The 15,821-nt window shown below is 43.1% G+C and overlaps 1 protein-coding gene across 3 annotated transcripts in view; it reads right to left on the bottom strand.

Annotated features, from left to right (window-relative positions):
• Window positions 1–6,140: 6,140 nt before the first annotated feature.
• Window positions 6,141–15,821, bottom strand: part of LOC143517719 (cytosolic phospholipase A2 gamma-like) — a 28,953-nt gene continuing 19,272 nt past the window's right edge. For all 3 annotated transcript variants that reach the window (XM_077010488.1, XM_077010486.1, XM_077010487.1), the window contains 2 exons: window positions 14,774–14,939; window positions 6,141–6,650 (listed from right to left, as the gene is read on the bottom strand). In XM_077010488.1, coding sequence (XP_076866603.1) covers window positions 6,493–6,650; window positions 14,774–14,939 — 324 coding nt within the window. In that variant the 3' untranslated portion in view covers window positions 6,141–6,492. The remainder of the gene's footprint in view (window positions 6,651–14,773; window positions 14,940–15,821) is intronic.

The following is a 15,821-nucleotide window of genomic DNA, read 5'->3' as shown; positions in this document are numbered from 1 at the left end:
TGTCCAGAACAAACAACTAAATGTTACCCACTACAATATACCAACCATGTTAGCCCTATTATTCATGTGTAGATAAAGCAAACACATTTAGTACTGAATTGAATGCAACACTTGGTCCACATTATTATCACCAGCACTTTTCAAAGCAAAGCTACTCCCTGGGCTATGAATATTATAAATAAGATTATACAGACATTGTGTTTTTATCTTTAAAACCATTATCATCAAATCATAAGAGGTGGAGAGGAAGTGAAACAATATAGAGAAAGTCACATGCAGACATGTTCTAAGAAAATGTTTTCTTAGAAGGAGCAGGAGTAAAGAGTGCTAGACACTGTCAGAAAAAAGAACTGATAATAAGTCACAAATGGAAGGAATTACAGTTTAAACATGTAGAATCTCTGTGTCTACCAGTATTCCACATGTAGATTATCTGCAGTGATGGCTAAGTTACCTTGAGAAAGTAATCCGATTACTGATTACTGATTACTCCTTTTAAAAGTAACTTAGTTACGTTACATATTACTTGATTTTAAAAGTAACTACGTTAGATTACAAGTTACTTTAGTAGTTACATTCAGCAGCAAAATACATTTTTCCAATACTCACTTTATTGGAAGTGCATTTTTAACAGTAACAATGTATTGAAGCAGGTTCGGTAACCGAGGCAGAAACTGCTTAATCCAAAAATCCCGAGGAGGGAAACTTTATTGATAACGCAACCCTGGCGCGCGCAGGCTCCGCCCCCCCAGTGTCACTTAAAGGGCAAGACTCGCCGTGAGGAGTAGGAGTCGCTACAGTTTACGTTTGTGTAGCTGCGCGGTATTATTTGTAAATTTATTTGTAAACGTAATACAAGCGAACTGGGGTGGGTTTCCCGAAACGTTCGTAGCGCCAAGTACTTCGTAACCTCGTATGAAACGTACGAGATTAAGAAGTACTTAGCGCTACGAACGTTTCGGGAAACCCACCCCAGTTCAGTCAGACAGCTTGTGAAACGAAATACCATTACAATTTCAAGCATTTTAAAGTAGGCGACGTTATTCAAAATTCCAGCACTTTTCAAACGTGGAACACAAAGCAACATTAAAATTGGTCAGGTAAATGTTTCTTCCCCTGTTTTTGAGGGGTGTTTCTTTACACTACCACATATCGTTACGGGAGGACACTGCACAGAATGAGTTGTAAAACGTGCTCGCGCTCTCACAGGGTCGCGCGCAGCGTGCGGAGTCGAGCGCTACGGTCAGACGCAAAAGTAGAACTGAGCCAAGAAGAAAGCAAAAATATATATTTTACTAGGGAAAATATAAATAGTAACGCACAGTTATTTGGATAAGTAACTTTAATCTGATTACTGGACTGGAAATAGTAGCGCGTTATATTACTCGTTACCGAAAAAAGTGGTAAGATTAGAGTAACGCGTTACTAAGTAACGCGTTACTGACATCACTGATTATCTGGCTTCTGCTGTAGGAACATTCAGCGAAAAAACAGTATATGTTTGGAACCTGAAAAGGCATACCAGCTTTTGTACTATTGCTTACACACTAAAACTAAAAGCAACACACAAACCTGCCTGTCACAGTACGACTGTCATTGTGGGTCGGCCAGGGGTGCACCAGAGGGTGCGTGCACTCACCCGCTCACGCACCTTGCACACACCCCCTAGCACTAGGCCACTACCCAGGTCCTCATCACCACATTACTAACACCTGTATGTGATCAGTGTGCACTCTTTTTTATTCCCACAGGTCGTGCAGTTCAGTGCTGCACATTCCTCGAGGACTATGCGTCTCTGACGTATCTGCACACTGCTGTGCTCACAGAAGGAAGAGACTCCTCTGCAATATGCTTGTTCATCGCTCTTCTTTGAACAGTGCATTTTGTTTTTGCCATTTTAACCAGTGCCTCCAGCCGCCTCAATGCCCCCGTCAACGCAGCCTGGAGTGGCTGGAGGCAGCGACACGTCGCCCTTGGAAGTCCAGCAAGAACTGAATGAGTTGAGAGAGGTATTGTCCTCGGTAACGGGCTGTCTCCAGGCACCTAACGGACCAAGAGAAAGTAGCGTACGTCAACCTCATGGGCAGAACTCTGGCTTAGGGTGCGGTGCATGTTTCGGGGGATTCGCCTCTCACCCTGAACTACGGCGCTTTCATCCAGGAACTCCGTGAGGTTTTCCACCACCCGCACCAGGGACGTGCCTGCGGGCAGAGCCTATAGCGGCTGCGACAGTGCACCAAGTCTGTGGCCGAACACGCCCTGGAATTCCGCACTCTAACAGAATATATATATACACTGCTCAAAAAAATAAAGGGAACACTTAAACAACACAATATAACTCCGTCAACCACACTTCTGTGAAACCAACCTGTTCAGTTAGGAAGCAAAACTGATTGTGAATCAATTTCACAAATGGAATAGACAACAGGTAGAAATGAGAGGCAATTAGCAAGACCCCCCCCTATAAAGGAGTGGTTCTGTAGGTGGGGACCACAGACCACTTCTCAGTACATATGCTTTCTGGCTGATGTTTTGGTCACTTTTGAATGTTGGTGGTCCTTTCACACTTGTGGTAGCATGAGACGGACTCTACAACCCACACAGGTGGCTCAGGTAGTGCAGCTCATCCAGGATGGCACATCAATGCGAGCTGTGGCAAGAAGGTTTGCTGTGTCTGTCAGCGTAGTGTCCAGAGGCTGGAGGCGCTACCAGGAGACAGGCCAGTACACCAGGAGACGTGAAGGAGGCCGTAGGAGGGCAACAACCCAGCGGCAGGACCGCTACCTCCGCCTTTGTGCAAGAAGGAACAGGAGGAGCACTGCCAGAGTCCTGCAAAATGACCTCCAGCAGACCACAAATGTGCATGTGTCTGCACAAACGGTTAGAAACCGACTCCATGAGGATGGTATGAGGGCCCGACGTCCACAGATGGGAGTTGTGCTCACAGCCCAACACCGTGCAGGACGCTTAGCATTTTCCAGAGAACACCAGGATTGGCAAATTCACTGGCGCCTTGTGCTCTTCACAGATGAAAGCAGGTTCACACTGAGCACATGTGACAGACGTGACAGAGTCTGGAGATGCCGTGGAGAGCGATCTGCTGCCTGCAACATCCTTCAGCATGACCGGTTTGGCAGTGGGTCAGTAATGGTGTGGGGTGGCATTTCTTTGGAGGGCCGCACAGCCCTCCATGTGCTCACCAGAGGTAGCCTGACTGCCATTAGGTACCGAGATGAGATCCTCAGACCCCTTGTGAGACCATATGCTAGTGCGGTTGGCCCTGGATTCCTCCTAATGCAGGACAATGCTAGACCTCATGTGGCTGGAGTGTGTCAGCAGTTCCTGCAAGATGAAGGCATTGAAGCTATGGACTGGCCCGCCCGTTCCCCAGACCTGAATCCGATTGAGCACATTTGGGACATAATGTCTCGCTCCATCCACCAACGTCACATTGCACCACAGACTGTCCAGGAGTTGGCGGATGCTTTAGTCCAGGTCTGGGAGGAGATCCCTCAGAAGACCATCCGCCACCTCATCAGGAGCATGCCCAGGCGTTGTAGGGAGGTCATACAGGCACGTGGAGGCCATACACAATACTGAGCCTCATTTTTACTTGTTTTAAGGACATTACATCAAAGTTGGATCAGCCTGTAGTGTGTTTTTCCACTTTAATTTTGTGTGTGGCTCCAAATCCAGGCCTCCATTGGTTAATACATTTGATTTCCATTGATGATTTTTGTGTGATTTTGTTGTCAGCACATTCAACTTTGTACAGAACAAAGTATTCAATGAGAATATTTCATTCATTCAGATCTAGGATGTGTTATTTGAGTGTTCCCTTTATTTTTTTGAGCAGTGTATAAATATATGTGTTAATCATGTAAGTAGGGCACTGAAGCCATTCAGTGTCTGGTATGGCTCAGTAGGCCTTAGAATTGTATTGTCTTCCCTGGATGTCCTCGGCCCATTCCTGGAATCTGATGTTCCTAAACTGACCTCGCTGGAGACGCAGCTGGTCTCCTAGTCTCAACTTGGAAGTGGCCAATATACATTGTCAAATCATGTGTGATTTATGCCAAATTTATCCAATCATATTTTTCAGTCACCTCATGAACACCTTGGATGTGTGCTTATGGACTGAAGTATAAAAGACGAGAGCAGACATAAACATGTATCTTGGTGTGTGCATTTGTCTGTCATTCGTGTTATTCGCCACACCTGTCTATTGTCTTGTTAGTGTTGTGTTGCACTTGTTTCTCGTTAGCATCAGTGTATTTAAGTGTATGTGTTGTCTGTGTTCTTTGTCAGTCTTTGTTTGACTTTGTCGTTATCGTAGTTCATTTTAATCAATGTTTAATGTCCTAAGAATGCTCTCCACCTGGCATGCTTTTTCCATTTCCTTGTGTTACAGAAAAACTGACTCACCCAGGATAGTGGACCCAAGCACAGCAGGAAGGGCATGTGGTGTTGCCCTCCCCTTCTGCACCCACAACAGGAGAGCTGACACTCCCAAGGCAGTCTGGTTTGCGGAGGTGGACCAGCTGGCTAGTTCCTCTCCATGGAGCTACACCCGACTGGCAATTTGGGGGAGGGCTAGCTGGCCAGCGAGGTGTTTTCCCCCCGGCCACTCATCTAGCTCCTGGGAGACCAGGCATTGGTGCTGGGGGGGTACACATTCCCTGAGGTGGATTCTGCCCAGCCTGGTAGGGTGTTCCACGACTGGTACTACCTGTCCCTCCTCCTTCCCAAAGAACCAGAGGAGGAGCAAGACTGCTGCAGGGAGACTGCAGGTTTGACCGTGTGGGGAGTCACTTTACCAGAGCAGCACTCCTTCCCTGAGTCTGACGAGAGGTGGAGCAGCCCTGGCGTGCCAGAGGGGACTCCAGTGAGCCCTCCACCATTAATCGGAGGTGGATTATCGGAGTGTGGTTTGGACAAGGGGGAGTCAAGGCCAGAGGAAGCCAATATGGAGAAGCTCTCCTGTGCCTCTGAGGAGGAGTTGTCAGAAATGTAGACAGAGGTCGAGGATGGGGACATAATGCCTCCCAGTCAGACTGACTCCCTGTCTCCCAAGGCCCGAGTGCATCTGGAGAAGATGCACAACTCCAAAACCAAGGGCAGCTCTGTCAAGGGAGCTAGATGTCATCCGGAGGATGGCTCGGTGCCCCCCTGGTAAGAAAAGAAACTTCTGAGGCCAATGACACAGCTTCTGAGGAGAAGGAGGAGCCCCTGCACAATTTGGGGTCCTATAGTTCCAAGGCCAAGACCCTAAGGGCAAAGGCAGGCTAATCAGTGAAGGTGTGCTCATCTGCGGCACACAAGCAATGCACACCCTCCCCAACCGCTCCAGCAATGAGCGCACACTCCACAGAGTGCAAGGCACAGACTTCTGGGAGTCCAGAAGTGTTTGCCCCAAAAGCTGGGGTACATCTCTCAGGATGAGTCCTGGGACCCCAGGGACCTCAACCTGCACTTGTAACCCCAAACCTGCCACCCCTGCTGAGCACTGTGTTCACTGCTGCTCCTGTGTGTTTAAGGTTCACTGTGTTCACTGCTGCTCCTGTGTGTTTAAGGTTCACTGTGTTCACTGCTGCTCCTGTGTGTTTGTTGATCCCCATGTTCCTCCCAAACCCTCTGTTCCCATTTGTGCCTGTTATATTGACTGTGCCCGTCTGTGTCTGTAATAGTTGTTTTTCACTTGTTTCTCATTAGTGTCAGTATATTTAAGTGTATGTGTTGTCTGTGTTCTTTGTCAGTTTTCGTTTGACTTGGAAAGATCTGCTCTGAACTAAAACTAAAGCAGATTGAGACTAAAAGTAAAACGTAAGGGAGTTGAGAGTGTAATGATCTGTTTCATCAATCTAACTAAAGCAGTAAATTTCTATCATAAATAAATCACTGATGGTCAGGAGTGTGTTCACATTTATCACAGGGCTGACCCTCTTTTGACCTAATTTTTAACTTGTAACTTTTGACCCCCTTACAGCCTCAGTTAAATAAAAGCAATAATAAACCAAATTTCCCATACCGATAATAAGAAATATAATGGCAAAAGAGAAACCATAAAGAAAAAAAAAGTTCATCTATGTCATCAGACAAAATTATTATAATCATGATTTTAATAATTAACAGATCTCTTATAGACTACCCAGTTATAAAGGTGTACACCATCACACAATTAACAGACCTCTTATAGACTATCCAGTTAAAAAGGTATAAACCATCACAGAATTAACAGAACTCTTATAGATTACCCAGTAATAAAGATGTACAAAATCACATAATTAACATACATCTTATAGACTACCCAGTTATAAAGGTGTACACCATCACATAATTAACAGAACTCTTATAGACTACCCAGTTATAAAGGTGTACACCATCACATAATCAACAGAACTCTTATAGACTACACAGTTATAAAGGTATACACCATCACATTCTCTAACATCATGTTCAACCTGGTCATGCATTTAAGAAGCGAGTTCATGTCTAATGCTTCTTTCTTATAAGTTCAGAAATAACATCCAGGAGTTTCTGCTTTGTGTTTGTGATGTTCTCACAAGCTTTATCCAAAAGATCTTTGATCATTTCTTCACTGTAAGAAAGCTGAAAGGTACGATATTTCTTTTTCCACTTCTCCACTTCGCCTGAGGAAACACAGACATTGATCAGTTATGACACTACTATCTGTCTGTTACTTCTTTCCAGGAATTCATGAACATGTGCTTTGAAGCTTGCATGTCCAGTGACGTTTAATATATACATACATGCATTGTAACGTGGGGAATCTCAGTCGAGAGATCCTCCGCGGGTTTTTGAAAATGAAAAGACAACCCAAATGCCAGCCCACGCAAAACAAAGAACGAAAACCTCCGTCAAATACGAGTGCGGGAAAAGAACTTAAATGAATTACCGCAGTACACAGAGTATCGGGAAAACCAGGAAGAACTGAAGGCTTGCAGAAAACTCAACACGACTAAACAGACATAAAAAATCACACCAAGGATGCCAGGATTTCCCAAAGTAACCCAAAACCCAACAGAGAAAAAGCAGTAAGAGAAAACTTCAGGAAGGCCAGCGAGACTGGAGCAGGAGTGAGAATGCTCGAAACAACAGGGACAGAGAAACAACTCGAATGGAGATTCAGACGTGGTGACGAGAAATCAAATAACGCAACATGAAATGAAATGAAACTTTATTGTCATTACACACTTGTACTTGTACATTACGCAACGAAATTGTATTACAACCCCCCTCCCCCTCTTGGTGCAATAGAATAGAATTCTTTTTTAATAATGAAATAGAAAAAATCTTAAATATAAACAAATTAATTTACAGTTTAAGAGCTACTTTTTATGTATTGCACATTTGTATTTTAGCAGCATGTTTCCAACAAGGTAAGAGACTGGTTGTAAGTTTGTAGCAACAGCTACAAACAACTTAGCAGTGATGAACTGCAATTGTGCTTCCTAAAAAGGGAAAGAGAGAGGTGCAGCTCATCACCGCTGATTGCGTTGATGAGAATTAACTCATGAGCTCCCCCCGGTGGTGGCAGAAGGAGCCGCCCTGGAGCCAGCCCTGACAGTCATGGCCGAAATTCTTGTCATCCCTGAAATTTTTCCAGAAAAGTATCACAGAAATGTATGCTTTGTTATACCCATGTTTATTTCATTTGTGTGCATTGGGACAACACATAAAAAAACTGAAAAAAAACCAAATGTGATATTAGGAGGAGGAGAAAAACTGATGAAAGGATACGCAGGATAGTCCAGATGGTGGATGAACTGTCCTGCAGGCTCAAGGGGTATCAATGTCAGCACAAACTATCCATCCACATGTGAATGAAATTAAATTGTGACGCAGCATGCGCTGCGGAGCGAGGAGGCGGACACAAACGCTGAGAGGAGCGAGATTTAATAAGGGGAATTCCATAATCAAAGTCAACAGGGCGGTCAGTAGTCGTAACCGGAGAGCCATCCAGACATGACAAATACAGGGGCATGATAACACAAAATAAAACGAACAAGGCAGGGAAACAAGAACTGAGGGAAAACAACGGAGACGGGAAATACGAGAACAGCGATAATCACAATCCCGAACAAACCGAATAGAACACCAAACTACAATCACCGACAACAGGCTAGGGAAACACAGGGATATAAGTACACAGGACTAAACACAGCTGAACACAATGACGACATGGGCGTGGCAGACAGAGGAAACCATAGAAACAGACAAGCAAGGCGGGATTAACGGGCAAGGAACAACACAGACACGAGGAACAGGGACACCGGAGTGACAGCTAAGATCAAATCAAATCAAATCAAATTTATTTGTATAGCGCTTTTCACAACACGTCACAAAGCAGCTTTACAATCTTTACAGGATTTACAAGGTTAACAATCGTATGGGTCCAAATCCCTAATGAGCAAGCCAAAGGCAACAGTGGCAAGGAAAAACTCCCTATGATGGTGGGGAATAGGAAGAAACCTCGGGAGAACCAAGACTCAAAAGGGAAACCCATCCTCCATCGGGCGGCCCGTTAACACAAAAATGACAAAAAATCTAATTATACAGACAAACACACAAGTCACACACAAATCACACAATGAGACTAAGTATAAGGTAACTAGAATGAAAATTCTGGGTGTGGATATTGTCAATGTAAATGTAAATGGGCAGTTATGGCCTGGTGGTTAGGGAACTGGTCTTGTGACCGGAGGGTCGTGGGTTTGATCCCCAGACCTGAGGCCATGACTGAGGTGCCCTTGAGCAAGGCCCTTAACCTTAAAAAATGAGATTAAAATGTAAGTCGCTCAGGATAAGTGTACATGCCGTAAATGTAAATGTCTTGTGATGAACGCCAGGTTTTCATTCCGTGTCAGAGCAATGATATTGGTATTGTAGGCTCCGACTGCAGTGTTACTCCCCAGGTGAAAGATATGTGATGTGGTAAATATGTAACAGATTAATCAAAGGCTAAAGTAAACAGATACGTCTTTAGTCGAGATTTAAACATTGAGACTGTGTCTGAGTGCTGAATAGAGGCAGGAAGATTATTCCACAGTTGTGGAGCTTTAAAAGAAAAAGCTCTTCCACCTGCTGTGATTTTTTTGATCCTAGGAATAGTTAATAACCCTGCGTCCTGCGAGCGAAGTGAACGCGCTTGGTTGTAATGTTCAATAAGTTCACTAAGATACTCTGGAGCTAAGCCATGCAGTGTTTTATATGTTAATAAAAGTATTTTATAGTCAATACGGAATCTAATTGGCAGTGTAATGATGATAGTACGGGACTAATTTGATCAAACTTTTTAGTTTGCGTTAAAACTCGCGCTGCTGCGTTATGAACCTGCTGGAGTTTGTTTATCGATTTACCAGAAGATCCAGCTACAAGACTGTTGCAATAATCTAGACAAGAGGATATGAATGCATGGATTAATTTTTCCGCATCACTAGTATTTAATATGTTTCTAATTTTAGCAATGTTGCGTAAGTGAAAGAACGCTACCCTAGTTATATTATTAATGTGTGTATCGAACGAGAGATCTGGGTATATTGTGACGTCTAACTTCTTTACCTCTGCGCTGGGGGTTATAGTAAAAGAATGTAGATTCAATGCTACATTACGTATCTTGTCTCTCGCTGCCCTAGACCCAACTATTATTAGCTCTGTTTTATCCAGATTTAGTGCTAGAATGTTACATGCCATCCAATGTTTTATCTCTTCTACACACTTCTCGATTTTACTGTTTACACCTAAATCATCAGCTAAGAGAGGGGGCGTAGCCCTACGTGAAAGAAACTCTATCGCAAGAAACCAAGCAGGACCCCACTGCTCACACAGAGACATTAAAAGCCAAAATCCTTCTGGGAAAACATCTTGTGGACAGACCAAAATAGAGCTTTTTGGTAAAGCACTACAGTGAGGCCTACAAAGAAAAGAACACAGTATTTACATTCAAATATGGTAGAAATATGGCAGAGGTTCAAATATGTTTTGTGGTTGCTTTTGATACCTCTGGCTCTGGGTGCATTGACTGTGTGCAAGGCATCATGAAGCCTGAATATTATCAAAGGATTTTGGGTTGCAATGTAGTGCCCAATTTCGGAAAGCTGGGTTTGTGTCTTCGGTCATGGGTCGTCCAGCAGGACAATGACCCCAAACACTTCAAAAAGCACCCAGAAATTGATGGTAACAAAGCGCTGGAGAGTTCTGAAGTGTCCAGAAATTAGTCTGGATCTAAATCCCATTGAACACTTGTGGAGAAATGGCTGTTGGGAGAAGGCACCCTTCAAAGATGAGAGACTTGGAGCAGTTTGCAGAAGAAGAGTGGTCCAAAATTCCAGTTGATTGGTGCTAGAAGCTTGTTGATGGTTACTGGAAGCGATTGATTTTGCAGCCAAATTTTAAGTTGAGGGTGCCAACAATTTTTTTTTGCATGAATTTATATGTTTCACTGAAGGCCAGTCCCAGAGACCGAGGGAGATGCCCACTCACACACACACCCCTACTGCAAATTCACAATATGACATTTGGCTTTTGTCAGGAAAATTTGCTAATGTCATTTAAGATCACATAAGAACATTATGATTTAGTACATTAGCAGAAAAACTGTGAATAAGGTTGATCAGTGATTCGGTTCAGTGATTCATTTGTAATCATGTCCTTGTTTGTGTGTAACTGGCATCAGAGGAATGTGCAGAGAGAGAAAGCTTTCAGCTAACAGACAGTTTCTTCAGCTAAAAACAGGAAAGATCCATATTAGGAGGAATACACATGTGAGACGAAAACTGTCTACTGCGATTCTCCCCCCTCAGTTTCTCAGTGTGCCCAAACGTACTGTAAACATGTGATAACAACGGAATAAAGGAGATTGGACTGCCCTCTCTCCTCAGAGTTCTTGCTCTAGACGAGACTCTCATGATTTTTCACTTTTGTAATAAAACTTTCTTTTAACCACGTCTTAGTTCTCATCTATTTTCAGGAAATTTAAACGACACTTTATACTCAAACAAAATAAATATGTGTATAACATACAGGCATGAAAATGGGTCAGGGGTTAAAAAGGTGAGAAGGGGGGGGGGAGCATTGACATGTGATGTCATGGGTATACGGGGGGGGCATTGACATGTGACGTCATGGGGATACAGTGACGGGGGGTGTGGGGGGGGTGGCTGCTGGTGTACGGGGGTACAGCGACAGGTGATGCCAAATGGAGCCCGTAAGGTGACATCATGTAAAAAATATAATAACGCGTGGCCACTAGTGGTGGGCGGATCGATCCAAATATCAATAATATCGATACCAACGCTGGTATTGATTTTGAACAATACTCGTGTAAAAAGATCAATACTCTAGCTTTTTTTCTCTCCCGCACGCACTGACTGTTGTGCACGCGGATTCATCAAAGTCTCCTCTGTCTGTAAGAGCAGCGCTGCGTCACACAGCACGGAGCAGCGACCCGCCCCCCTCTCGTCTTTTGTTGTTGCATTGTCACGTGGCTCAGCGGCGCCAGCCAAACAGCCATGCAGGTAGCCTGGCCCACCCAATCAGCACTCTCCTCGAGTCGACATGTCACAGTACAGAGAGAGACGCCACAGGAGTTTTGAAATGTCCGAGAGGAAGAAAAGTAGCCTACAGAAACCCCTCGTTTGTCACGTTTATACAATATTTACCGTAATTCGTACTATTTTATTATTTATAACATTGCTTTATTGTTAGAATTAATATTTGTAATATATTTGTATACATTTTGGGATTTTTTTCATGTAAAAATTCATAAAATATATTTTTTTTCCACCGATCGAATGACGCAAAAAACTGGCAAAAAAGCGAATATCCACAAATTATTTTTCAAATTAATATCTTAACCCGTGAAAGAGTGAAGCCGCACAAGCTGAAGCGTGAAGTGGCAAGGAATCACTGTGTATATATTGTAGCGCCGGCCCAATGGGGGACGGCACTACTTTCCCATGAGCCCCTGCGGCTCCGGTTTTGGTTCATGTTATACGTAATGCTATGATGTGTGTTATTGATTATGTATCTGATTATGTGTGTGTTATGTAGTTTAAGCCACCCTGTATTAATTTATGTAGTTGTGCATTGTCTGAATCAACCTGCCATGTGTGTGTGATGTTACTGTGCTAATGACCTGCCCTCATGTTTCATGTCTTATTTGAGTTTGTTCCACGTGATCATTCCCCAGCAGTCTGATTGCGATTGAATAAAACCAGTCTGTTTTGTCAAATGTATCAGTTTACTGCCTCTCCTTCCTGTACCACGCCACAATGTTATATAATATATATATAATTAAGACATTGAGATAATAACCTAGTACATTTGTAAAAGTGTTATCTTGGATAACATTAGATTAAGCTTTAATTATCCCACAACAGGGAATTTTATAGAATTAAAGCAACAGGCAAGTGCACATAGTGCAACAAAATTACATAAGGTTTGAAAGATATAATATGAGAGGTGAACTAGAAAAAATATTATGAACAATTTAACTTCAATGAATATTTACACAGCCATACAAGTATGAAATTTATAGAGACTTTAAACATACAGAGGTAAAAAAAAATAGATTAATGATTTTCTGTCATTTTTTTTACTCTTGTAAACTCTTGTAGAAAAAAACTATTGCAATGAAAGGAATAAAATTCCTAGGGAGGAGATAATTTTTATTCATTTTTGTATTTTTTGTGTATTCTACTTGTTTGGGCAACACGGTGGCTTGGTGGTTAGCACTGGGGTCTTGGGTTCAAGTCCCTATCTGAGTGGAATTTCCATTTTCTCCCCGTGTCTGCGTGGGTTTCCTCAGGTGTCTCTGGTTTCCTCCCACAGTCCAAAAACATGGAAGTTAGGTAAATTGGCATTCCTTCACTAATTCTCCCTGAGTGTGTAACTGTGTGTCTCTGTTCACTAGAAAAGCAGGTGTCTGTGCATGAATGGGTGTGTGCTTGTATGCCCAGTGGTGGATGGTGCTCTGTCACTAGGGTCTGTCCTCTCTCCACTTTCTGCACCCCATTCAGTCCTCAAGGGGGCTGTGGCATCTGGTAGAGAGTACGCTGTGTGCAATTGGCTGCCGCTTCCAGCCGGTGTGTGATTGGTTGTGTAAGACTTGTACCTGTGTTAAAATTGTAAAGCGACCTTGGCTATCTTAAAAGGCGCTATATAAATTGTTCATTCATTCATTCAAAAAAATATTTATTTTCCTAATGTTAAGGCAAACTTTGTTTTGTTACTGTTCCCTTGTTTCTAAACAAAAATATTGATTGTGATAATAAAGTATTTTGTTGTCACATACAATGTTTGGTGAAATTGTATCCTAGATCTTTTGGATCCTTTGGATCTATGATCTATTAATTAAAAAGTATCGGTATCGATATCGGCGATACTGGCCCTGTATTTACTTGGTATCGATCGATACCACAATTCCCAGTATCGCCCACCTCTAGTGGCCACGACTTACTACGCGTGCGAACGAGATAATGAATGCGTGCGAACAAGATAATTAATTACTACTTTATATAAAGCCAGGTTTACCTTCCTTGGGTAAGGTAGCGAAAAGTCAGTTCGCGAACATCCCTGGGATCTGCTTACTTTGCTGTGAAAAAATAAACTTTGTTGCCGCGTGTGAAAGGCGACATTAGTATCTCGTTCCCACGCGTTAATAAGTCGTGGCCACGCGTTATTATTTTTTTACATGATGTCACCTTACGGGCTCCGTAAAATATAGTAAAATCCATAAAAAAAAATTTTTTTTGACTGTCTTGTCAATGGATTCAATGTATTTAGCCAGATCCGTAAACGCGAGAAGCCACTTTCGCCATTCCAGATGGCTCAGTCAAGACCATTACGTCTTAATGAACCAATAAATATATCAGCGGCGAAAATGAGTGTAAAAAATACCAGGGTTCACGTGTTTTTATTTTCTAACATGGGCTAAAGCACAGGGTAGACTCAAACAACATCTTTAACCTTCTCAGCCCTGGCGCGAATGTTATCCTCACACGTCCGTGGATTCACCAGTTACAACTACAGACACTAGAAAAAATATTGTTTCTTATTTGATGTCACCGTTAACTACACGGGGTTGACGCGAACTTAATAGGCCTATCTATCTACCTATTTATCACAGGAGCTTGTGGCTCTCACTGTGTTCAACGCTGTAGCGAACAGCAGTAACTTTGTTTTACAAAATATGAAAACGATTGAAACCAATAATAACCCAATTAAATACACTGGGAAATGCATGATCTGGTAAATGTAGTGGTAAATGTTCGCTCTTCTGCCTTGTCCCCAGTGTAGATAGCACTAGGTCCTGCTTCTCGTCCCGCTTAGCAGTAAATGAATACCATGAATGAAGAACGTTCATATGATTGAAACGCAATTTGGCCTCTATGATGGTTCTGGGCGGATATTGCTGGCAACTCTGTCATTGAAATTGCCGATTTCGGAAGTGCTCTGTTTGCTTATTAAGTCAATATGATAATTAAAATATATACATATAATCTCCCGACCCCCCCCCCCCCCCCCCCAAACAAAAAAATCTTTGGATCTACACAATTCACGTAGGTCACCCTTTTCAACTTCAAAACGGCGAATTTCGCCAAAAGGTGACGGATTATCATGCCTGAACATAGCATGTGCAATCGCAATACATTTCTGGGATAAATGCTTCATTTTCTGGAAAAATTTCAAGGGTGCCAACAATTTTGGTCATGACTGTATATAGCATTTGTTTCCTATATTTCATAGTTACCTTTGCAGTTACCAGCATTAAACAGGGGGATGTGAATGACAGTTGGAGCTGTGGGGTTGTCCTCAAACACGTAGAAGTCGTCTGGTTCTTGATCATTTCCAGGGTGTTGGATTGTAGGGAAAGGGATCTGCATCTCAGCACACATTGCAGCAGCCTTGTCCACTGTCTATAAGGGGGGAAATCAGAATGCTATAAAATAGCTGGGCGTTTGTGTGCATGTGAGTGTGCGTGCACTTAAACCATAACAAAAATTATGAACAGTAAATATACTGTTTGCAATACTGCTATATATACACTACCAGTTAAAAAATTTGGACACAGCTGACAAAATTCTTGTTCTTAATAGAACAAAATGGCAGGTAAATATAATGGATAATGCTTCACTTTGTTTAGAAAACAATTTGGGAGAGGTATTATATGTTAATTCATACTTAACACACACAAACACATAATTTTAAATGCACTTTTAAAAGCCAACAGTTTTTCTTCAGAACTTTAGTTTCTCACTCTACAAGTTCTTTGCATATGTGAGAATGTCCAGGACTGATGGAGAAGCATCACAGGTGCTGCTTCATGAAGCTGGTTAACAGAACACCAAGATTGTTGTCACGGTATAGCCCCGGAGCCCTCCCTTTGGACGTGTAGTTATGTCGTCTCTATCCATATGTGTACTTCCGTGGGTGTGGCTTTGTGTGAGTATGTTCAACGGTCTCACCTGTGGCTCGTCTCATCATCACTCATCCAGCCTTCAGTGTGCGGCTCCGGATGTGGCCTCGGAGCGTGACGGGGAAAGAATGGTCGCGTATATACAGCGACACGCTCACGAGGCCGAGGAGGAGGGACTGGCAGGCTGTTACCGCAGACTTGTGGAGGAAGCCTGGGCGAGTCGAGCCTGCCAGTCGGCGAGAGACTTCTCCCCAGAAGGACGCTGAGAATGCCGCAGAGGACCCGGAAGGGAAGAATACAACCCCCCCACCCCCACCCAAATCCTCACCCTCGAATTCGAATTTGGGGGATGAGGGGAGTCCGCCTCCCTCCAATGTTTCAG

Source organism: Brachyhypopomus gauderio, chromosome 6 (genome assembly GCF_052324685.1).
Source record: "Brachyhypopomus gauderio isolate BG-103 chromosome 6, BGAUD_0.2, whole genome shotgun sequence".
In the NCBI taxonomy this organism is placed as follows: Eukaryota; Metazoa; Chordata; class Actinopteri; order Gymnotiformes; family Hypopomidae; genus Brachyhypopomus; species Brachyhypopomus gauderio.
Note: the sequence above shows the minus strand (reverse complement) of the source record. Positions and strands in the feature narration are given on the sequence as shown.